Genomic DNA, 25482 nt, shown 5'->3' with positions numbered 1-25482 from the left:
TTTAGCAAACTTAACACCATTGATATTTTCATCATCTGTTGAAAAGTATTGCATGCAGGCAAGTAATGCCAACTCATGGCCAAATGGACAGCAGCCTTCCTAATTTGCAGGTGACTTAGTGAGAGTGGAATTTCTGTCGCTATCAATCTATTCTTATCAATACTTAAATCTGTGAAGAATCAGGCTAGTACTTTCAAAAAGTTCTGGGAGGGCAACATATGGAAATGGAAAGGTGACATCCCCTTTACACTGTGGTGAGCCTACATCTTGTATTATAAAGGTCAATCCTTCATTTCAGAAACCTGACCTTCAGATTTATTTATTTTTTCTAGTTCTGCTCTTGAATTTTCCTTCCTGAAGCAAATTTATAAACATAAACAAGTATTATTTTTTAATCCTTATCAACCTCTTTCAGATTTGCCTCTTTTTCAAGTTAGTCTTTTATTTCCCCCCAAAGAAAATAGGATCACTGCCTGCCCCTCTTCACACGCGAGGCTTCTGAAGTGACAGCAAGGGATCAGCTGAGTTCGCAGCCCCGAGCGGATCCCTCCAGAAACGGGGTCCCAGTTGGGGCAAAGCTAAAGTCTGCGGTGGGTCTCATTGTCTGCGGAGGAGCATCTTCACTTTCAGTTCAGTGTGAAGCGCTGTTTCCCCTCCTTTCTCCCTCCCGAGTGAAGTTGCTCAAAGGCCCCGGGCAGAGCCTCCCTTTGCCCCCTTAGGGGGAATAACGTGGCCCCGGAGCTTCTGGCTGGAGGGACCCTGCGGGGAAGCTGCTGCTGCTGCCGCTTTGCCCTCCCGCCCTCCGTCCCTCGCAGCGGCCCCGGCCGAGGCCCCGGGAAGCGGCTCCTCCGGCCCCGCAGCGCTTCCTGCTTTCCCCAAGGTGCCGGAGAAGCGGCTTCTCTGCGCCAGGAACTGAGAGGTGGAAGGGAGGCAGGCGGGGAGGGAGGGAGGAGGTGCTGCTTTTGCGGCCGCCGTCACGCCGGGCCGGGCAGGCGAAAGAGCCAGAACTCGGGCCACCCTCGGCGGAGACGCCCGGGAAGCCGCCCGCGACCCCGGCGGGGAAGAAGGGCCAGCGTCCCCTCCTCCCCTCCCCTCGGCCTCCCTCCGCCCAGGCCGGACCGGCGCTGCCTTCTCCCTCCAGGGGCCGCCGCCGCCGCCTCCTGGGACCCCCCGCCCCGACATGCGACCATGGACAGCAGGATCAAGTAAGCGCCGGGCGGGCGGGCGGGGGAAGCGGGTGGGCGGCGGGGCCAAGTGGGCCGGGGAGGAAAAGCGCTGGGCGGGCGCGGCGGAGGGAGCGAGGGGAGCGCCGGGCTAGGCCTCAAAACCTCCCCCAGCCCCACTTGGCCTGTGCGCGGCTGCCGGAGGAGGAGGCGGCGGCCGGCCGGAGACGGGAGCGGAGGTCAGCGGGGAAAGAAGGGAGCGGAGCCCCATGCCCGCTTCTGCCGCGCGTCTCTCGGGGGCTGCGATCCCAAAGCCGGTCGGCGGGGAGAGATCCCTCGGCGATCCCATGGGATCCCTTAGGTGGATCCCCCGGCTCTGCCTGGGCTCGCTTTGTCCCTCGTCCCAAGCGGCTCCCCTCCTCCCCCTCCGGCCCTGCGCAGCACAAACCCCGACTGGCCTCCTTTGAATGGCCGGCGGTGTAACAATCCCTGCCTTCCCCCGTCCCAGCCTTGGCCTCTGCTGGCTTTACCTGCGTGTCCAGCACTTGACACAACCACACAACAAGCAAGATCTCCCCAGTCAAGCACAGGAGGCACAATTGGGCAGAAACCCAACAGGAGGTCAAGGCCTGGTAGGACCTCTTGGTAACCTACAACCCACCTGAACAACTGCAACTATCTACGTTTCTGGTGCCCAGTCTCAGCCTAGCTACGAACACACAAGGCCCACATTCTGCACCTGGGTATCTTAAGATGCCATCCTCCCCTCCCTCCAACTGGTAGGATTTGAAGAATAAACAGTTCTGTCTGCCAGGTAACCATTTGATAGGAGCACCAGAATCCCCCTGAAAAGGTAGCATGCATGGCAAGAGGGGGTAGGAGGATGTTGGCAGGGAAATTCCCATGACAGAGTAACGTGAGCAGGATGATGCCACGGGATTAATGGAGATAAATATTTTCTGCTTTTAATAATTTCCACAGTGGGTTGGAAAAATACACACCATTTGAACATCTAGGCCAATTCCAGGGACTGATTTTTAAAATGAAAAATGGACGAACTTTTTCTTCATTTGGTGGTTGGGGTTAAAACCTTGCTAAATTTTGCATTCTGCTCTAGTTCTAATAGTTTTGCAAACTGAGGATCCGTTCATGGTGAGTCAGCTGGAATAGGCATAGAAGCCCTTGCTTTTATGAACTGGTTCACATATTGAACTGGTGATACCTTATGGTACAAAGTAACAAAGTTTGAAAGGCCTTTTTATGGAAGCCTAGAAGCAGTTATAATACAGAACAGAAAATTGACCTATGAGATGTTTATCTAGTTTCTAAAGAAGAAGAAGAAGCTGTGGTTGTAGTTGGAGAACCTCTTATCATAGAAGTTTTCTTTTCAGTCATCGTGGCTCCTTCTGGAGTTAGCAGACTTTACTACACAACCCATTGCAGGAGAGAGAGCTCGGTTGCAAATCCTATTATAGCTGCAGTCTTGTATACAGTTGCTAAGTAATAAGTTAGCCTCACAGAAGGACTAATTTCTATTTGAGCAAGCATAGTATTTACATAGTATTTGAGTAAAGAAGCAGAACATCTTATCCAGAAATTGATAATTTTTAAGGGTAGAAGCCCCATGAATATAAATTTGGTAAAATGATAATAATTTCATGACTATTTTAATACATTGAATTTGTGTTCCACAACACATATGTTTATGCTTCCTTAAACAACTGTGGAGTTTAATTTTCTTGAATGTAGCACATCCAGTTGCTGTTTAATATCTGCTACTTCCGGTCTTCTATTTACATATTTATTCATCCTTTTGGTCAAGTAGTTATGTAATCAACCAGAGGGCGACTTCTTTATTAGAGTTGGGGGGGAGGGGATGCTCACATGTTCATCTGCATGTGCACTAATATTTGCAAGCTCAAATAATTATTGAAGAGGAAGTAACAGTTTGCTTATTACTTCTCAGTTGTTGTTCTGTCTTAAATTACCCATAGCACTTTTTAGTGTTTGCGAATAAATTATTTGAGTTATTGGCTGGAAATTTTGAAAGTTTAATTTCAACACAACTGGGAAATGTGATTCAGGGAAAACTAATATTAGCAAAATTCCATTAGAGTTGATTGTAAAACAAAAATCCATGCTGCGCCATAATGTCCAAATGGGGATAATCTTTCCTTAAGTCATTAGGTGAGTGTTATTTAAACATTGGAGTGTACTGATTAAAAAGTCTTTATCAAATTCAATTTATTTCAATTATATATAATAATATTTGTGAGATCATATTTTATATTCTACATGGCCAGTAAGAAATAAATAAATATTAGAACTGCAATAGAAGTTGCTTTGAAAATTTACAGAGGACTATAATATCTACAGGAGTTAGGAGGAATAATGTGTGAGGCATACTGGAAGTGTTGCAAGACTCACAATGAAATTGCATAATGAAAGGTAATGGACTTGCCAATTCCCCCACTGAAATGATAGAATCCTTCATGTTACAGCTACAGAATTTGAAATAGATGTTGAAAGAAGAACTGGCTAATGTATAGGATTATAAAGGATAGAATATCAATAGTTTACATACATATGTACTTTGAGTGTATTTTCCTGTGGTCATTCACCACTATTTTATACTGTTTATTTTAATCCCTAATGAAGTAAGGGGAAACCATTATTTTCCTAAAGATGTAAAACAAATGTTATTTCTAACTTGCAGCAAGTTGTAACTTAACTCTTCACTTTGAGTGTCAATTCCCACTTCTGTTTATCCTGGAAGGATCCTCTTTGTCCCTCTCAGTCATTCAGTGCTGAGAGTTAGTGTACTAGAGCTGGATTAACCATTACATAATCTAATGAATTTCAACAGTCAAGCTTAAATAATATTTGTTGAGCTTGCATTGTAATGCAATTCTATAAGTCTCAAGGACGGTTGGTAAATAATCATTGTGTATTCTAAGAGACAAGTAATTATGAGTCAATACTATTATGCAGTTTAATGTTATAACAAACATAGCATTCCTGTGATTAGATTATGTAAATGTTTGTGACCAATTCATGACTAGTCAGATATTTTGTTTTTACTTCCAGAGAAAATCCACAGACTACCTTCGATTTGGTGATACAAGTAAAATGCCAGGCTTCTGAAAATGAAGGTAATGCACGTGCCTTTATGTTCTGCATATAAATTAGTTGTGCAAAATGTAACAAGTTATATTTTTTTATTGTAGATAGACTAATATAGTTAGGAAATTTGCTTAATTGCTTTTTATTAAGGTTATTTTTAGGAATAGAACTATATAATTATAGCTTACTACATTACATATGTTTTATATACTATTATTATCTGTAGCAACCACAATAATATTTAATTAGAGGCATGCAGTTTGCTGTGAGTTTGTGCTTTAACCTTTTTTCAATTTGCACATTATAATGGATTCTGTAAGTTGTGTTTCAGCAGTACATACAATTATGATGTTTAAGAAGGAACCCTCTTGGGCTACATACACACAAGCATTTGTGCTGCTAGTTTAAATAATTTGGTTGCCATTACTGTTTTAATAGCCAGTGGATAATGGCCATGTTAGGCAGGCGAGGTTCATGGATAGTAACATCATTATGTTTTGTCTACTTAGATCTGGTAATAAAATAAAATATTTTTCTCAAAATGTATTGGTATTTTTGTGTTGGTTTAAACTTTAATTTTTAAAGTTGGATTTGGAAAGAATACCAAGTTTAGAAGCCCTGTAAAGAATATGGATTAGCTAAATTGAAGTGTTCTTGATTTCTGCAGATAGGATTATGATGGTGTGGAATAAAGAAGGTTATGACCCTTTCCTGAAGTTATGGATGTTGTAGCACCTTCACTGTCATGTGGTCAAAATTTGGGTGCTTTGTAGTCCACCTGTCCTTACAACCAGACATAGAATGCTATGACTGCCCCCATTCACCTATATGTCCTCCCACCTTAATCCCCCACTGGCGAGTGCAGGTTGTCTCAGCCTTGGCAGCTTTGGCCTGCTCCCTGCCTTCTCCTCTCCACTCCCTTATGTCTAGCTCCACTTCCTTTTGCATTGTTCTGCAGTGGCTGACAGGCATGCTGAGCTGGTGCGAGGCACACCTTTCTGTCATGGCTACCGTGCACCATTCTTTAAGCGGGTCTCATTCTTGGGGATTGCACTATTTGGAGAAGCTTCCTTCCAAACCGTTGCTAGAAAAATTGTATCTGATAGTTTTCTGGCCTTCCTAACACGATCCTTCTGAAGGCTAAACTGTTTCTGCTAACCCAGAATCTAGGCTGGGCATGCCTCGTCTACAGTGAGAGCAAGAACATGACAGTGAAGCTGAGCTGGGATGGCAGAATACAGGATAGCAGGGGGGGGGTCAGTGCAGGGTGGTGAGGGTGACGGGAACTGGGCTAGGACCGCTTCCCACCTTGGAAGGCAAGGCGCAGGGCTGCCAAAAAGTCAGGGATGCGGAGGAAATGGGTGGGTGAGGGGAGTTGGAGGTCCTACCGGGGTTTAGGTCTGGGAGGGACGAGGTATACAGAAGTTTGGAATTAGTGGATACTTGGCTACTGATCGGTAACATTTGCTTAACAAACGGCAATGCGGATTGCCTGGTTTGTGGCAATCCCAATTGTGATCGTAAGTCAAAGACTATTAAAAGGCAAATGGAAGAATAAGCATCACTTGTTAAAAGCATGGGATTCCACATTTGCATCCCCTGGAAAAATGCAAATAGGAAAATCCTTGCATGGTGTGACTTTCTATATCAATGCTTCCCCAAGAGAAATTCCGGAACAGGTTTTAAGACATTAGTGGAAACCCCCTCCCCCACCAAAATAAAGTAAAAATTAGGCAAAACATTTAAAATATGTAAAATGATTTTTTAATCTACCCTCAGTAACAAAAAGGCTGGGACATGCCCACCATTCCACTTACTGTGGAAAATTCTTCTAAACCAGTGTTTCTCAACCTTGGTGACTTGAAGTCCTTTGGACTTCAACTCCCAGAATCCCCCAGCCAGCATAGCTGGCTGGGGAATTCTGGGAGTTGAAGTCCACAGGACTTCAAGTCATCAAGGTTGAGAAACACTGTTCTAAACATTGGTTCCAAATGGAAAGTATAATTTTATAAATCAAGGGGTTTTTTTCCACCCAAAACATTTTTCTAGAATGAAATTGAACATGCAGATCATGGCCCATGCCCTGTTTAGCAAAGGAGGAAAAAGTTGCAATATGTCACGTGATGCTGCCGTGACGATGCGAGTTTGACACCCCTGAACTACATACATCGTTGCATGGAAATGGGTTCATGTTACTAAAAAGACCTAAAGAGAACCTGGAAAGTCATGAGGAATATCTTGAGAGACTAAAGGGAATAATAGAGGACATATTTATGAGCATTGTTTCTGGTAAATGATTTTTGTGACCAGCCATGATAACCAATGATAGACAGTTTGTGACTCATCAGCCCCTCTCCCTGTGGCTATCATGCTGAGGGAATATTTATGAAATAACTTTCAAAATCCAAGAGGATCAACTGACTCTCCCACCCTACTTAGGATGCTGATCATTTAATTGGCCTTCTTTCATCAACATGGAAACAAGGACTGTATACAGAGGTGGGTTCCTACCGGTCCGGCCCGGTTCAGCCAAACCGGTAGTGTTATGCCAGCCTGGATCTCAGAACCTGCAGCGACCCAGGCTGGCCACGCCCCTGAACCGGTTCCTTGGTCGCTGCCACCACCATTTTTTTTTAGTTCTGTGCATGTGCAGAACAATTCCCATTGAACTGCGCATGTGCACGCAGCATGCATCCAGCACACATGAGCGAACCAGCACGAACACCGGCTGAAACCCACCCCTGGTACTATAGGTACTCAGGGACACACAACCCCTGATAATAATGTATTTTTTAAAAAAGAGAATGAAAAGAATGAGATAAATCTGGTGACTTGCTAGGTATCAAATGGAAAATTTAAATCTCGTGACAATAAGATTTTAAATACCCTGTTTCCCCCAAAATAAGACCTCCCAGATAATAAGCCCAGTTGGGCTTTTGAGTGTGTGCATGAAAAAAGCCCTCCCCAAAAATATTGCAACACAGCAGCAGCCATTAAGTGACCATGCTTGCCACTTCCTGCACCTGAAAAATAATAAGACCTCCCCAAAAATAAGGCCAAGTGTTTATTTTGGGGGTCAAAAGAAAATAAGACCCCGTCTTATTTTCAGGGAAACACGGTACTTGTGCCTTTTTCTTTTGTTTCTCTAATGTAACAAGCTTGAAACTATCCATCTTTCGGATTGGAGGAACCTGCTATTTGTTTTGGAAGTGGACTAGTCTAGTTTCAGGCTCTTATCCTCTGACATTGCAAGACAAATTTGTGTGATATGTGATTAAGCCATTCATGAAAGTTTAGGTTGAGCAACACGGAAAATGACTCACAAAAAATAATTCTACTTACAGAACTCTTAACTGTCATATAGGAAATAAGTTATATCTGTGTGTGGTAATCATGGAATTGTTCATTGTAAGGAAGGAACTTCAAATATAAATTATTCCAAAAGTAAGATTTTGGGATTTGCCAAAGGCCCTAGAGCTGATGTTTGGAAGTTAAATGAACAATCGATTAAATATTGGGGATAGGGTTCCTATCTGTGGTGAGTGTGAGGCCCATTAGGATTAAATTAAACAAAATGCCCCAAAATTGACAATAACTCTGCAATTTTTTTATTATTCCAAAGGGCAAGATTTAGACTGACTGTTTGTAAAGTATTTGCAGCAGTGGGGGGTTATAACCGGTACACCCCAGTACAGGCGTATCGGTGCATGCTAGCAGGACCAGGTACCGTTCTGGTACGGTGCTCCGGAGGGCCCACCCACCCGCCTCTTCTCCTTACCTATTTGAGCCGACTGGAGCATTTGCGCATGGCGCCTGCGCGATGATCTGCTGAGCAGCTGGAGCATTATGGGCCATGGGTACGCTTGCATGCACTGTGCGCATGCACGTGGTGGGCGCCTGGCCCTGTTGCAGTGTACCTATTGCAACGGAATCCTGAACCCACCACTGATTTGCAGCAAATGTTTACACACAACTCTTACTTGGTGTTCACACCGTTATAGCTCTTTTGCTCAACTAAGGAGAATACAGCCTAAATTTCTAAGGCTATTTTCCAAGGGGTGTGAAGTGTGCCTAGTTTGGTCCTTTGTCATGAAACAAGTATGATTAGAGTGGAAACCAGCATGTGGTTATTTATATTTTTATTCTGATAGAAATGGCTTTTTTTTTTTTGGCTGTAGGCTCAGGTCCCTCAATCCTGGCTGATAACTTGGAAAAGTTTATTGAAGTTAATTTATAAGAAGTTGCAGAGTCATGGTTTTTCACAGGATGTATTACTGATGATGGCCTGTAAGTAGGTGGCGTCAAGCAACATGTTAAGGATTTAAAAAGTCAATTAGATTTGTCACTCCCTTTTTAAGGTTTTTTTAGTAGTAGTTTTTAGACCAGCAAAATGTTTAAACCAAATCTCTATCTCTAAATTTAGGAGACTACTAACTCTAGCATGTTTCAATGGACCTAACAGCTATCCTTGAAGGAAAGTTCAGAGAACTTTCACATATTTTTATGTGGTGAAGTAGCAGTTGAAATACAGCTCGAGTATTGTTGCATTGTCCCATTTTATTTATTTATTTGAATCCTGCCTTTATTATTTTTACAAATAACTTTAAAAGGTAAACTTATCCAGCAGCCCCTCCCTCTCCTGCTTTCTCCACAACAATAATTCTGTAAGGTGTTGGGCTAAGAAAGAAAGAGTGACTGGCCCAAACTTATGTTTTATATCCTCCATATTAACTAAATTCCTGGATTATATGAATATATTTTAAATACTGTTCTTAGAGGACCAATATGATTCAGTCTCTTTGAATATAACCAAGCTTTGTTTTATTGTTTATAAAGCCACTGTAACGAAAGTTACTGCTTATTTTTAACTTATAGTTCAGTTCAGTAAGTTCAGTTTCTGCCTTTTAGGTGGAATTTTGGTCATTGACTGTAATAAAGGCCTGACTGATGAATAACAGTAAAGGATTTGTCCTTTCTGCTCCATGAACCTCATTTAAAAATCTTATTAAAGATTCAGACTGATGTTTCCCACTGTTTTGAAAGGTGGTAATGCTGTTTATTCCTGCGGCTGATTTTAGGCTCTTCTAAATTTTATGCCTCTGTTGCTTTTTTAAAAAAATATTTCACTTAAATTTATGAATCCAATATAAAATGCACGCATTCATCAGTTACCCAGATTTAGCTTTAAATGGATTTTCATGCTAGGATAAGCGTTTGAATATATCATACTTAAAATGTGACCCATTCATTGTCTGCTCCTGCACTCCTTTCTTCTTTATAAAAGAGATTTGTATTTTAAATGGGTGTTCTTTTTTTTCTTATCCCATCTGCTGGCTGTGCTTGATCTTGCTGTGAAGTAGAGGTTAGAGTGTGACATCACAGTCATAAATGTTGCTGGGAAATATGAGGAACAGAGAATATTGTCTTCTAAAAAGACTGAGCAACAAGAAGCAAAAATGATGCTCATATGAATAATGCAACTTTAATATTTTGCTGGGATTTTCATTGTTCTTTAAAAATAATTTTAGTATAGAATTTTTAAAAAACGGTTGCCTTGTTATCATGAATCTACTTATGTTATGGTTGTAGATATTGAGAGGACCTTTGCGTTAATGTACATTAACAGTATTTTGCTGACTGTTTTTATGTTATGCGTATTATTGAGTTATTCCTGTCCTTCATATTGCATATGATTAATTTATATGTTACTTTGGAGTGCTAACCTCAAGAAGACTTCCAAGTACAAATAATACATTTTGGAAATCATTTTCAATTTCAGTATAACTCAAATGTAGATCATCCAGATTGTTCTGTCTGTCTGAATTTAATCTAAGCCAAATCTTTTTTGTCAAGTCCTTCTGCATATTTGCAGTGGTACCTATGAACGATAATGTCACCCATGAAACATTAATATCTTCATGTACCTTTTTGGCTTTGTGACTCCCTTAGTTTTTAATATATTGTATAGAAGTGTGTGTGAGTAAAATGTTTTAATAGTCTGTTATGTATGCTGCCAGTTATAGCCGATAGGCTTGGTGGAACATAGCTTCTGCTGGTTGGCTATATATCTCATAAGAGACCATCCAGACAGAAACCCAATATTTTTACTGTTGCCTTTGTTACATTTGTGTTGTATTTGTGCTGATAAATAAATAAAGGGAGACTAGTATAGATCTATTTCAAGCTATTTAGCTCTCATATTGGGTTTCTGTCTGGATGGTCTCTTGTGACGAGCCGATGGACAGAGAATGGAAGCAGTGAACTTCCTCCCATATTTGGGCATACCAGGGGTTGTGACTTTAAATATATACCTTTCTGCCTGGCTCAGCTGATAAGGAGAAGAACTCTGTGGCTTAATGGTTAACACATCTGCCTAAGATGCAATACAGCACAGGTTCTAATCCCAGTAAGGGTATGGCTAGCTGATGAGAGCTAAATAGCTTGAAATAGATCTATACTAGTCTCCCTTTATTTATTTATCAGCACAAATACAAAACACACACACACACACACACACACACACACACATAATATGATATATGGTATTCTATTTATGGCTTGAGGAAGAGTGAGAGAGGTGATGTGAAGGATGTGAATGGTTGTGTAGTAGGTAAGAGGTTCTATTAGAATTGATGAGACACAGGTTTATGTCCCCTCTCAGCTATGGGAGTTTGCTGAATAATTCTGGATTAGTTCTAACAATTCTACAATCTTATAGGACTACTGTTATGAGGAGAATCCCACAGTATGAGAAGATAAAGATCTCCAAGTAAGCCACCCTCAACTGATGGAGGAAAGGTGGTGATATAAAATTGCCAATTGTGTTTAGTGTCATTGGTGTCAGAGTGCTTGCAATTATTTAATGAATACATGTTATTACCATACTTTTGATTGTTAATTTTTTCCTAAGGAGTAATAAAATGGGGCTATTTCTCAAAAGAGCATTTCTCAAAAATTCAGTGAATCTTCATGACCGACCGACCATGTGAAGTAGCAAGGTTGGGTTATACAAATAAAACCCATTTCTTTTACAAGCAATATTAACAATATTCAGTTTGACTGGATCACCTGAAAAAGTGGAGGCTGCGTGAGAAAATTCTTGGCTTGTATGCTTAGTTTTTTAAAGGCTATGTTTAAATTGAATTCCAAATATAGAAATGATAGGAGAGGATGGACACAAGGATTTTTTTTTTGTATATTCCTTTGTTAGTTTAAATTTAGACATATATCTTTGTACGACTATTGAACAAATAGGAAGTCTTATGCGATCATTTCAACCAAGCTTGCCTTAAATAGGCAAATTGTGGTGCACTTTTGTCATAACTCTAATATATTTTGAACCTTACCTAAACCTTGGCTCATTTACAGAAGCTGACTTTTTAAACCTGCACAATGCCTAGAGGAAGTTACCCCAACTTTTGGATTTATAATAAAGTTACGATGTGAATATTGCTAAGTTTAGAAGTCTTGATAATCTGCTGGTTAGTGACTAAGAGCTTGATCTTTCTGCATTTGCTGATTGTTGCAGAATAGGGGAAAACTGTATTTTATCTCTCCTAGTAATTGGTTCATTATCTTCTTAAGGCACAACAAACAGTTTTTTAGCCTATAGACAAATTTATAAATGTGACCATAGTGTGGAGGCCTGTGTAATTACAAAAAAGAAGTAACTTGTTCAAAAACAAGGCAGAAGTTGAGTTTGCACCCTAAATGTAGAATAACATTTATTTGTATATTATGTACCACATTTTTCAGAGTATAAGACGGAGTATCCCCCAGCCGATTCTGGGAGTTGAAGTCCACAGGACTTAAAGTCGCCAAGGTTGAGAAACACTGTTCTAGAATGGTGCATGGTGGCCCCTGCAGAAAGGCCACGTGTTGCATCAGCTGGGCACTCTAAGGTGATTGTCAGAAGAGGCAAGTGGCGGATGAGACCCAAGGATATGAAATTCAGTGCGGCAGGAGGATGTGCAAGGGAGGGATCAGATGTCTTGGAAGGCCTGGCGCGAGACACATTTAAGGCGGGGAGGTGCTGCAATGCAGGCCCTGCGTCAGACCTGTCCAACCCCAAAGCGCCTTGTGCTCCACTTTACGATCACACAGGGAGAGCCAGAATTGGAATCACTAAGCCAGGAAATCACATGGCACCTCACTTAATGACGCCAATGACTTAGGATGATAATTCTGGACTCAAGTGTTGTCGTGGGTCAAAGATTAGTTTTCATTGTTAATTCTAGCAGTTTCCTCTTTGTGTACTTACTCCGTACCTATTTCTGCAACTTGTAAGAAAGTTTACCTCATATACTTTATATCCTGACTATAAGAATACATTTATTTTAGGTTTTACATGGTGGGGGGGGGGGAAGAAGTAAGTTGATTTTAATTTTTACAGATTGTCCTGTTAATGAAGCTATATGGTACATGGGAAGGACCTTGGGAGACTGGGCAAAGGGATGCTGCCAAGAAAACAGTCAGAGAAGAGACAGCATAGCCCAAGCTAGAGGGTGGATGGGCAGGAATCTCAGGAGTTACCCTCTCTAGTTTCTTAGGTTGCAAAGGAGATGAGGGGGAGAGGAGAACTGTACTTTAATATTTGCAAGATTCTGTCAATGAAGCTTCGCTCTAAAGCAGAATTGGTTTTGATTCCATGAGGCTGATAGAAACAGAAATATAAAAGTTTACATTGTTTGCTTTTAAAGAATTCTGAATTGGAGAAGGGAATTTTTTCAAAGTCTGTTCGCCTTATAATTTATACATGGAAGAATTCATAGCATCGATAGTCCTTATTTAGTAACCGTCTCAGATTCATTAAGGTCGCAGACTTCAACTTGTTAACTTTGCAACTTTAATAAAAATTTGTATGCCGCCCACTCCCTAGGGACTTGTGGCTAGAACCTTTTAGGGAAGTGCTGTATTCTAGAGAAATGCAAATTAAGAAGAAGTAGCTTGTTTAAGCAATATTTCTGTTTGGGCCGGATGGGGGATGGGGTACAAAACATAACAAAAGAAAACAAATGTCCAGGCACAGGATCTTCTGAGAGAACTTTACCTGGATGAGATGGCAAGGAATCCGCAGTCTTTGCAATCTCTCCCTCTCTCTCATGTATGGTCATTTTTCTGGAACCAAATGCAGTTAGTAGACAAGGACTATCTCCATTGCCGTTGTTTTAGTTTTCATTTTCTAGCCGTAAGGTGTTTCGTGTAGCACTCTTCATCACAACCGGGAAAATGCTAATTATTTAAGGAGTGTGGAAGTTCTGGCCATCCCAAGGATGCTGAATCATGACCCAGAGACTTTAGCCAGCATGACTACTAGTAAGATACAATGCGTTAAGCTGACTTGGGGGTGACTAGGGCACGGGTTGCTGCGATCCTTCTGATCCAAATTCAGGTGCAGTTTGTGGATTAAGTAAAACCTGTGCAAAGGCTGCCCTAAAGCTATAGTTGCTACCTCCTCTTAGAGCAAGAGCCACAAGTTTAAGAGAACCTCCAAATGGGGTGATCTGTATATGGGAAGAGGCAGGTGATGATGTCTCCTGACTTCCAATCATTTGCCAGTGTTCTGAGATAAAAAGCAGGTTCAACATGTGACACCCCCCTTCCCCCCCCCCAGTGAGTTGGGTCAGAAGAAATCTGGGTTGGTTCGGTCCATTGTGGCTATGAACTCCTGACAGCCTCTGACTCCACAAACATATTAAAGTCTTCTGTACCATAAATCTGTGGGACTTCGTTGTCATCTCCTTCATGGACTCCTTCATGGGCTCTTCAAGAAGGCATGCTGCTGAAAGGTTGGTACATGGTCCACTCTCACAAAAAAGTCTTTAAGAACCATCTGTCTGCAGAGCAGTCGTTCTATTAGGGTGCCACAAATACAGTTGCAAGAAAAAGTATGTGAACCCCTTGGGATTACGTGGAGTTTTGCATGAATTGGCCATAAAAAGTGCTCTGACCTTCATCTAAGTCCCAACAATAGAAAAACACAGTCTGCTGAACATAATACGACACAAACATTAGATGTTGCCAAGACACTTCAAGACACTTCAGACTTACCTTTTTATTGAATGCCATGTATTGCTCTAAATTGCTGAATCATATACCTTGCCAATATGTATCCCATATATCTAATAAAAAGCCATTTTTAATTGGACTATTCACAGGAGCAGCATGGATAATTTATTATATAGTGCATGTATCACATAGTGCAAATATTAGTTCTGTCATTGATAATAATGAGCTGTAAGTGGTATGTAAATAATTAGCAGCAAGTAAGTAATAAATAGTAGTGAATGTATTATACACCATGTAATTGTTAACTCTTTGGCATGTCCCAACTTGTGAGTGGTTTCAGCAAATATCTAAACGATTGAATAAAGAACCGTGAATCAATGTAGTAGAGGGATTGTGTTGGGTTAGGACTGGGGTGATTCAGGTTCAAATACATCCTCAGCCGTGGAAGCTGGTGAGATTGTCCCAGTCATTTTGTAGCTCAACTTATCTCACAGGATTGCTGTTGGGAAAAATGCAGGAGGAAAGGCTCTGTACATTGCTTTGAACCAGTGGGGAAATTCAATTTTTTTTTAACTACCGGTTCTGTGGGCGTGGCTTGGTGGGCGTGGCTTGGTGGGCGTGGCTTGGTGGGTGTGGCAGGGGAAGGATACTGCAAAATCTCCATTGCCTCCCCACTCTGGGGCCAGCTAGAGGTGGCATTTGCCGGTTCTCTGAACTACTCAAAATTTCCGCTACCGGTTCTCCAGAACCTGTCAGAACCTGCTGGATTTCACCCCTGCTTTAAACTCCTGGAAGAAATATGGGACAGGGAAACAAAAATATTCCATATCCTTTCTAACATTATTGTTATAAGTTGGAATCAATATGATATGGAAATAGTTAACTCTTGATTTGTTAAAGAGATTTTTTAAAAAATGGCTGATGGAATCTAAAAATATGTGCGGCATTTTTCACAGCAGTTACATTGAGATGAATTACCAGTAATCTTGAATACATTTACATTATAAATGGCAGAGACAAATCACATAAGATTAAATGTGGATTATTCTGTAATGGCTCTAATAAATATCAGGAGATTGAAAGAGCTTTCTAGTTTTATCCCAACAAAGCTGAAACTGATTTAAATATTAATTCCATTGACAATTATTTTATTTTTAGGGAGGAATGGCCTAATGTGATAAAGATCCATGAGCCTTTAAAATCCTCTTCTTGAAAGTGCACGTGTTAGGGGAGTTTTAAAGGGGGTTGATTTTGAATGGGAGTAATCGAGATATCGTAACTAATAAGACATTTACCACAATTTTCTGGAATATGAGTGTGGCATTTTATTGAAGCATAGTTTTGGATGTAATTATTAAAACATTTAATCAATCAGTTTGGTTCAATGGTAAGGCATCAGGTTGGGAGCCAGGACTTAGTGAATTCGAGCCAAGGTGGCGCAGTGGTTAAATGCAGCACTGCAGGCTACTGCTAGATCAGCAGTTCAGCGGTTCAAATCTCACCGGCTCAGGGTTGACTCAGCCTTCCATCCTTCCGAGGTGGGTAAAATGAGGACCCAGATTTTTGGGGGCAATATGCTGACTCTCTGTAAACCGCTTAGAGAGGCCTGAAAGGCCTATGAAGCGGTATATAAGTCTACTGCTATTGCTATTGCTATTGCTAATTCTAGCCCTGCTTTAGGCATGAAGCCAGCTCTGGTGACCCTGCGCCAGTTATTCTCTCTCAGCCCTAGGAAACATGTAGCGGGGAAGCATGTCTGAAAAATCTTGCCAAAAAACCTGCATGGACTTGCCCAGGAGCCAAAAGCTCAGAAGAAACAGTCAAACAAAATGCCACCCTATGAAGAACGTGCCAGAGATCCTCTTCAGATATAAAGCTAAATAGAAGCAGGGAAAGATTACCGATTTTTTCCTGTTATTTTGACCATGTCTGATCCAGGCCACTGTACACTAGAAAAAAATCTCACAGATATTTGAAGATATTTTTCCTACTTCATCTCGATGTGCTCTGTTTTTAGAGTAGGTGTGGGCAACTTACTGTCTCAAGGCTACGTGCATTACTTGGCCTGGTTCTCAGCCTGATTCCAAAAGTAAGCAATTAGTGAGCAATTCAGATCTCTTCCAGAAAACAATCTGCCCCTTTCCTTTAGCCCAGTGTTTCTCAACCTTGGCAACTTGAAGATGTCTGGACTTCAACTCCCAGAATTCCCCAGCCAGCATTCGCTGGCTGGGGAATTCTGGGAGTTGAAGTCCAGACATCTTCAAGTTGCCAAGGTTGAGAAACACTGCTTTAGCCTGCTGTGGAGAGTGGAGATAATAAAAAGGGGTCTTTGAAAAAGATAAAGAGATGGAAAACGAAGTGTCAGAAAGATCATAGTAAGTTTGCAAGCCTTGGGTTCTGGCCCCAATTATTACTTACTTCCTACTTATTCCAGCGTTTCCCACTGGCATATAGTGCGATCCTACTAACACATCATGCGTGTACTCATGTGACCTTTTCACTAAGGAATGGACTCTTAGTTTGTTGTAGAACTAACAATATGATGCAACAGTAGCTGAGCTTCCTAAGAATTCTGGACATTTAATTAAAAAACTATATTGTTCCACTGGGTTTTTCATGGCTGCTGATCAGTTTTGCATTGTTTTGGTTTGTTTAAAAATAAAATTTCCTTTGCTTTTTTGGCAACAGTTTTATTGTCCTGTATTTTTAATAATACATCATATTCCTGATTAGGGAAACAGATGATCTATAAATATTTTAAACCCTGAAACAAAATTAACTGCAAACAGCAAAGTAGGACGAGTCATGGCAACCCCAACAGTGACATCACACAGAAGCCTCTCGTCTTTTTTAAGTACCTATGTTGTGACTCTGCTATGAGGTAAGGCTCAGGCGGTGATGCCCCTATTCTTTTGGAGGCCATGAAAACACTTATTTCTTGCTTGCTGACAAAAAACAGCCCAGCCAGCTTTTTTTCCCCTGCTGGTAATTGGCAATTATCAGCGGAGAGCGGAGCAGTCACTTGTAGCCTACTCCTGCTAGCCTGTTTTGTGCCTGCGAGGAATGATTACAACTCCTTATTCTATTTTGATACTGTCTTCTGCTTTGATGGAAAAAATAAAATAAACCATTCTGGAAATCTAGTTGTGTTAATTGACATCACTGGTTGTAATGTGGATGCCCATATCTGCAGACCTAATAAATTTTGCTAAGTATATTGCTGTTTCTCATCTATTTGTTTTATAAAAGTAATTGACAAGGAATTAATTCAATTCAGTCAACAACAACAACAAAAAAGGGTGTGGGTGGAGGGATGGAGGTGCAAGCAAGGGAAAAAGCTAGGCTTTTTAAAGTAGAAGCCTCGGGGCGCTTTGATCTAGTAACGCCCTGTGCAGTTAAAAATAGAATATTAGTATCGTTGAGTATCTGGTAAACAGAAGAATGTTAACCTGAATGCTTCTTCAGGTGGAGATGGGGATTAATAACTTTTTTTGGCAAAAAACCATGAGTAACTTGTTTTAGCCACACCATTATGATATAGACTTTGAATGGGAGACGGAAGCAGATTTTTCCCCATTGTTTTCCTCCCCAAAAGCTAGGTGTGTCTTATACTTTGGAGCATCTTGTACTCTGAGAAATATGGTAATCCATCCCCTGCAAAGAAGCCTTCCCTGAAAATATTGCAATACAGCAGCAGCCACAAGGAGACCACTCCCCCAAAATAAGGTCAAGCGCTTATTATTTCAGGGGCCAAAAGAAAATTAGACCCTGTCTTATTTTTTGGGGGGGAAAGGGTAACTGAATTCTCAAATACCAACATTTTAAAAAAAATAATTGACACTCATTTCCCTATAGCACTGATCTATAGTGCTATACTGAGGAGAATTGTGGTTTGGAAATTTTGTGATTTTTTTCCCCTTGGAAGGTTTGCTACTTCTCAAAGAGAAATTAGATTTTAGCTCTAATGCTCAACTAAGATACTTAGCAGTGGGTAAGGCAATCAGTTGCTAGTTTGCTGTGGGTCCAATTCAAGGTGTTGTTTATAACCTTTAAAGCCAATGGATGGCATGGGTCCAGGTTGTCTGTGAAACCATCTCACCATGATGGGATTAGCATGCCCAACCCAGGGTGGCAGAGGAGACATTGTTTTGTTGCAGTTCCTGTTGGTCAACGAATTTCAACTGATGAAATTTTCTGTCTTGGTGCCCACACTCTAGAACAGGGGTGTCAAACTTGATTTAATTGAGGGCCACATCAGGGTTGTGTTTGACCTTGGGGGGGGGGACTGGGAGTGGCAAGGGTGGGCGTGGTCAGATCGATGTCACTCATTGAGGCTCCATTTTTGGCCATGACAGCTTACTCATGCTCTATTTCTGCTGGCAGAGGTCTGCAGAAGGCTGTCGTGGCCGAAAATGGGGCCCTGGTGGGCTGCACGCAGCCCTCCTGGGCTCCATTTTCACTGGCAGAGGTACCGCAGGCCAGTCCTTCACTGTTTCCAGGGCAGGCCCATGGGCCAGATCCAAACACCCACTGGCTGGATCCAGCTTTGAGTTTGACACCCCTGCTCTAGAACATCCTGCCCCTCAAGGTGAGATCTGTATCCATCCTGTTAGGGTTCCAAAAGGGATTGAAGAACTGGCTTTGCCTGCCAACTGGTCTGGGACCCCAATGGCGGAGCGGCGTCCTGGAGGCAGTAAACGGATTAGAGAGCTCCCACATCCTCTCCATGTGTACTTTGTTCCCCTCCTTTCCATCTTGGTCAATTGAATTTTAACTGTACAGTTTAATACGTTATATGATATTTTTATTGAATGACTGTAAGGAACCTTGAGTTGCCTTAGCAAGATGAGCAGCATAGAAATTTAATGCATTAATGAATAGATTTCAATGAGGAAAACATTGAGATTTGAGTGTTCCTCAAAGTCTTCCGACCTATCAGCCAAAGTATCTTTGAGTATGGCAACCTACAGAAAGTGTTTTTGTACTTATATTTATTTTGGGGCATATACTAATAATCCATTTATTACTTTGATCCTCTAATGTTCCACTAATAATGAAACAAACTCTTGGCTACTCGAGCATCAAGCTATATGAGATTGTAAAGAAATAGCCTTCTGCACGGTACCAGTAAGGTAGCTAAGTAAAGAACTTTCTAAGATGACATAATTGGCCTTTTATTAAGCTCTGTTGAGCTAACCTGTTACTTTCTTGGGGGATTTGTATGAATAAAAGGCCAGAACCCAAGATGCTCCTCCGATCAGTATAGAAATCCCATTTATAGTGCCTAATGTGGGATGAGGCGTTTCATACTCAAACAGCAATTCAACAGTAAAGCTTGTAAGGTGGTTTTGAGTACAGGAAGTCCTCAATGTACGACCACAATTGAGCCCAAAACTTATGTTGCTAATTGAGAAATTTGTTAAGTGAATTTTGCCCCATTTTACGACTTCTTGCCATGTTTGTTAAGCGAATCACTGCAGTTCTTATATTAGAAACATGACTCTTAAGTGAATCTGGCTCTGCTTGTCAGGATGTGGCAAAAGGGGATCCCGTGACCCTGGGGACACGGCAACTGTCGTAAATCAGTTGTCAAGCATCTGAATATAAACCATGTGACACCATGGGGATGTATGGAAAATGGTCATAAGTCACTTTTTTATAATTTTCAAATTATAACCCAAGTGTAATCAGGAGAGGGGTCTCTTTAGTTCCATAGAAACAAAAGAAGCCCTGGGGGGGGGTCTCTTAATTTAAAGATTTTGAGTCTCAGATTCAGATTCAGAATTCAGAAGTTTATCTGTATGCCGCCCTTTTCCCTGGGGGGACTCAGGGCGGCTCACATCCGAAAGGGAAGAGGGAAACAGACTTTTACATATACGACAACACATAATTAAAAGAAAACACAACATTCATACCATTCGGGAGGGTGCAATCTTAGCCCCAGGCCTGGCGGGATAGCCAGATTCTAATGGCTGTGCGGAAGGTCTGGAGAGTGGTGAGGGTGCGAATCTCCACAGGGAGATTGTTCCATTGGGTCGGAGCTGCCACCGAGAAGGCCCTCCTCTGCGTGGTCGCCAGTCGGCATTGAGTCTCTTTGATTTTTGCAAACTAGATACAGGATGAACAGAGTTCCTTAAATCTTCTTGCCTCAGAAAAAGCAGCAGGACCTTTAAGCTCCTTTCTCCATGAATGGCTGGAGTGCCTGGGCAGCTTGTTCTAAATATCTCAACATATAGGCCTATCATTTGATAAAATGTTTAAATTTTCTTTAACATCCCAAGCTAAAGTTACGGTGGCGCATTATTCTTCAATTTGGAAAAACCCCACCATTCACCTAGGCGCTGCTTGGAGTGTCCAAGCATGGGTTAACTTCAGTTTAAACTCAGTCCTTGGGGCAGCAAGCTGAAGTGAACCCCTGCTTGGACACTCCCGCAGCGCCTAGAGAATGACCATTCAGGTAAGCCAACGGTCATTTTTGATGATGCAATAGTGGAGTGTATCTCATTCCAGTTTTGAAAGATTTTAGTCATTATTTTGACTCTTAAAAGCTTTAAGGTTTTTTTAAGGTGCCTTTCCTCAAGATTTAAAGTTAGAGAAAAACATTTTCCCCATGACATATAGTTTAAATTTTATAGGGCGTACCTTTTAAAAGAACACCAATGCAGGTACTTTGCATACTGATAAAATCCGTGTACTGAGCCTTAAAAAAATTAGTGCCCTGATTGTTTAAGGCCTGTATCTATTAAGGTTTCCTCCTATCTTTCTGCTTAAACAATGGAAAGTTTTTCCGTATGTTCAAATAACATCTTCATCAGGTTCACAACAGGATACCTTAGTTAATTTTCAGTTGAGTGCCTGATAGGATTTTCTTTTTCTGGTTGGCTGGATGAAAGTCTAGACACTGAGAGAGGAGGCTTTACTGGGGCCTCACAATATAGTTATTGTGAATGTTAAGTAGAAGCAGCATCCTCTGATGTACAGATTCCCTGCCCAAACCAGGAGTACAAAGACGGGGCTTTTGTTCCAGAGGAAAGGGGCTAGTCTAAATGCTGCACAGTGTGAAAAACTTTTGATGCAAGAGGGGAGAAGGACTTGCCTTAGGGGTGAGAGGTCAGGAGTTTAACCTTTGACCGTAAAATAAGAGATCAGCAAAGGGTGGGATGAACAAGGCCAGGGAAAATCCTCTCCAAGCACTTTGGGTATTGTTTACTGAAAACGGGTCAAGGGAATGATTGTCAGGCTGCTTACGGGGATTCTCAGGAGAGGCACGATTTCTATTGACTTTGAATTTCTTCTGACTCGTGAATATTTCTTCTCTTCCTCTCTCAGTGCAAGGAAGAGCGGAGGAAACTTTGTTCCTTGGTCTTTAGTTCAAGCATAATTCTTAATTATTTGGGTTTTACACCAGTTTTCCTCCCGAAGTAATACCAACATCCCTTTGTCTTTCTATGGGTTTTTGTGCTTTGTGCTAATTAACTATTCCGGCTAACTACATTTATTCCTAGGATTTTTTTTTCTTCCATGGGTAGAAAATGGTATTACTCCTTGGGCGCTTTTTAGTTAACAAACCATGTTATGAATGTCTTTCAAATAATTTATTTGGCAGAGAGTGGGAAGATTGTCCTGATTTAACACAGAGGTCTTTGGGTGGCCATTGTTATTGTACAACGCCAGGGGTGAGCTGTTCTCAATTGTAATGCTAAAGAAATTAGGACATTTTCCTCCCTGATTCTGTTTTGGCATTAAAAGTGCTCTGGAACTTAGTTCCAATCCAATTATATCTGATGGAACAACTGAGTGTCACTTAAGAGACAGAGAGCCACATGGTCAGATTTACTGGCCTAAGTTAATCGTTACTCTTTTTCTTCTTAACTATATACAAATTAAAAATATGAATATATGAAAGTTATTTTTGAAGTTGTTGGCTAGATGAATTGTGTGGTTTACTTTTTGTCTTCATCTATAATTTTTAATAGGAACCCACAATCTTCAGACGGAAATGTAGCATATATTTCTTAAGCGTAACATATATTTACAAAAATATATGCTACATTTACATCCAAAATAGCATATTTTAGCATATATTTTATAAAAATATATGCTGTTGTGTAATCTATTTAATCTTAGAATCTCAAATATGAACTATTTTTTTAGTAAACGATTTGAGCTTTTTCTCATTGCATGCGTAATATTTCTGTGTTCTGTTTGAGTTTGAATGTAAATTTTTTTTTTCTGAAATAAAGAACTGGCTTCATATTCATAATGAAATAAAAGTAGATGAATATTAACTTAGTTATGGAATTTATACATTGCTACATTCTGTCACGATTCTTGGTGACTCAGAATTCATATGTCCCAATTCTTTTTTTTTTCCTGACTTGCTAATTCTTTCAATCTTTTAGGTAGTATTTTTTAAACCAAAAAATAAATTGGATTTATTCTAAAATATGAATGGTATTTGAACAAAATTTGTGTTGATTTGCTTTTAATTAACTATATTCTTGCTATTAGGCATTAATCAAGGATTAAATAAATACAGCTGTGTGAAAAAGTCCTGCACACTTTACGGTTTATGGTTTACAGTTTATGACATTTTTGAGATAGCCCATTGATTTTATGATATTTTATGCTAACTGCTATGCAAATATTGTTATATTTAAATAAACACTGATGGTTTTTAAGTGAAAAGCACAAGCTTTTTGCAATGTGGTGCTGTTTGGATGGGGATTGTGAATTTTCTTGCATGCTTACAATGACTATGAAAACAGATTAACCGATGCATACCCAGTGGCATACGTGTTGCAATTACTAAGGCCGATGCTAGTGTTTTGTTAACATTTTTATTGTTTGAAAAGGACCATTTAGGTAACCAAACATGGTTACTAATATGAAATTGGCCAGCCCTTATTGCTTATCGAAGAGCCAAGGTGGCGCAGTGGTTAAATGCAGCACTGCAGGCTATGCTAGATCAGCAGGTCAGCGGTTCAAATCCCACCGGCTCAGGGTTGACTCAGCCTTCCATCCTTCCGAGGTGGGTAAAATGAGGACCCAGATTGTTGGGGGCAATATGCTGACTCTCTGTAAACCGCTTAGAGAGGCCTGAAAGGCCTATGAAGCGGTATATAAGTCTACTGCTATTATTGCTATTGCTATTATCACCAGGCGGCATCACTTCGGCATATACTGTATAAGCCTTTGCACGGGATCTTTGGTGACAATGTGGTCCCAGGCTGCAGTAATGGATTCAATCAGCTCCTGCTTGGTCTTCGGAAGCGTCTTGCTTATTTCGTAACCAATCTTGGCGCACAAGTTCTCAATTGGGTTCAAATCCGGGCTCTGAGCTAGCCAATCCAGGAGTCGAACACCATGCTTCTTCATCCACTGCTGGACGGACTTGGCTCAATGACAAGGAGCCTTGTCATCCTGGAAGTAAAAGTCCTTCCCTACAAGTTGTTGAGCTGAAGGAAGAATGGTCTTTTCCAGGACTTCAACACACTGCTTGGAATTCATGATTCCCTGCACGATTTGTATCCGACCAATACCAGAAGCAGCGATTCAACCCCAGATCATCACGTGCAATGGATGCTTCACAGAGAGATTCAGGCAGTGCGGCCTAAATTCTTCAGCTGGAAATCTTCTGAAATACTTATTGCACTGATTCCCAGTCAAGTAGAAATTGCTCTCATCACTGAAGATGACCTTGGCCCACTGTTCGTTGGTCCACTTGGCATACTTCTTGGCCCACACATATCGACGAGGGTGGTGAGTCTCTGTGAGCAAAGGTTTACTTTGAGCCCTGCAGCCTTCGAGCCTTCTGGCAAGTAGTCTGTGACACAACATGCTTGTGCACACTTTTACATCACATGTTTCACCCCAAATTCTTGTAATCTGAGGTGAGTTGAGCTTCCTGTCAGCCATCGAAATGTGTTGCAGAGCCCAATCTTGCCATTTTGTTGACTTTCTTGGTCTTCCAGAACTGAGCCTGTCATGAACTGAACCAGTTATTTGGTATTTTTCAGCCACTCTGATCCCTGTGGTGTGATGGCATTTCACTCTCTTGGCTGTTTCTGTACAGGAGTAACCCTCTTCATGAAGCACAATGATGCACTGCCACTGCTCAGTACTGGTGAAAGCAAAGACCATCATCCTTGCCCGCAGCCGGAGCTAAATTAAATTTCTCGATGCTTTTCATGCCTATTTATGCTCAGGGAGTATGACAACATCGATTGGCTCATAGATTTAGCCTCTGTGCATTTTGATTGGTCAGCCAAAGCTCACTCCTGATTGGCTACTTTGGATCCTAACATTCTCAAAAATTCAAGTTGTGTTTGTTTTAGCACATGAACTCACTCAAAACCTTAAAAAGACTTTGGCTATGTTAATAAAAAATTATGCATCTCAATCCGAGTATAGAAATTTTCATCAAAGTGCTAATTTTGCATGGTTTGTATGAGTGAAAAGTTGATTAAACATGTAAATACAGCTTAAAACTGAAAGGGTGCAGGAGTTTTTCACACAGCTGTATTTCTCCTAGTCTGTCATATTACAATTACAATTCAGATGATTTGGGCATTATGTTATTTTGTTTTAGATATTGCAGAAATTAATGTTAAGATATTAGGTGGCCTTTTCAACTTTACTAAAACCATTGAAAATCATAACTATAAGTTGGAACTGTGGAAAAGAGTAAACCTGAGATGTGTGATCTGTGCTGCTTTCCTGACATTCGCCTCCCTCTGTCAGCCACTCTGCCTTCTCACAACTTCAGGACTTTGGCTAATAGCAGAGATTGTATGTTGGGTTACTTGGATTGGGAAACGTGTATATTTATACATTTGACATTTAAATACCTCCACAATCTGAAAGCTCTGGGAAATATAAAATGTTCATAATATATCATTTTTAAAAATTCTGGAAACGGAAATAAAAATTGGGTGATTGCCCACAGTTCCTTCTAAGGGGCCAACATCACAGTCAGAGCAATGGGTCAAAAGTAAGGTGCGTGTGGATCAGAACCGCAAGGGAGAAGGCCTACAACTTAGCCTAATAGCACATTTCCTTAAAAAGATCTTTTTTTAGCAGTTGGAGTAGCACTGATTATTTCTTCTGCAACAACCCCGTTAACCTGTTTTCTTTGTTTATCGGAAGTTTAGTGTTGCCTTTAAAGACTGGTATGAGGAGCACGTCA

General features: G+C 41.0%; 1 protein-coding gene across 2 annotated transcripts in view; it reads left to right on the top strand.

Annotated features, from left to right (window-relative positions):
• Positions 1-1075: 1075 nt before the first annotated feature.
• Positions 1076-25482, top strand: part of DENND1B (DENN domain containing 1B) — a 160067-nt gene continuing 135660 nt past the window's right edge. For both annotated transcript variants that reach the window (XM_087719184.1, XM_087719183.1), the window contains exons 1-2: positions 1076-1205; positions 4251-4315. In XM_087719184.1, the coding sequence (XP_087575310.1) occupies positions 1189-1205; positions 4251-4315 (82 nt within the window). In that variant the 5' untranslated portion in view covers positions 1076-1188. The remainder of the gene's footprint in view (positions 1206-4250; positions 4316-25482) is intronic.

Source organism: Thamnophis sirtalis, unplaced genomic scaffold, assembly GCF_051295495.1.
Source record: "Thamnophis sirtalis isolate CommonGarterSnake01/CBP01778 unplaced genomic scaffold, rThaSir2_p1.2 scaffold_7, whole genome shotgun sequence".
In the NCBI taxonomy this organism is placed as follows: Eukaryota; Metazoa; Chordata; class Lepidosauria; order Squamata; family Natricidae; genus Thamnophis; species Thamnophis sirtalis.
This window is presented reverse-complemented; position numbering and strand designations above follow the sequence as displayed.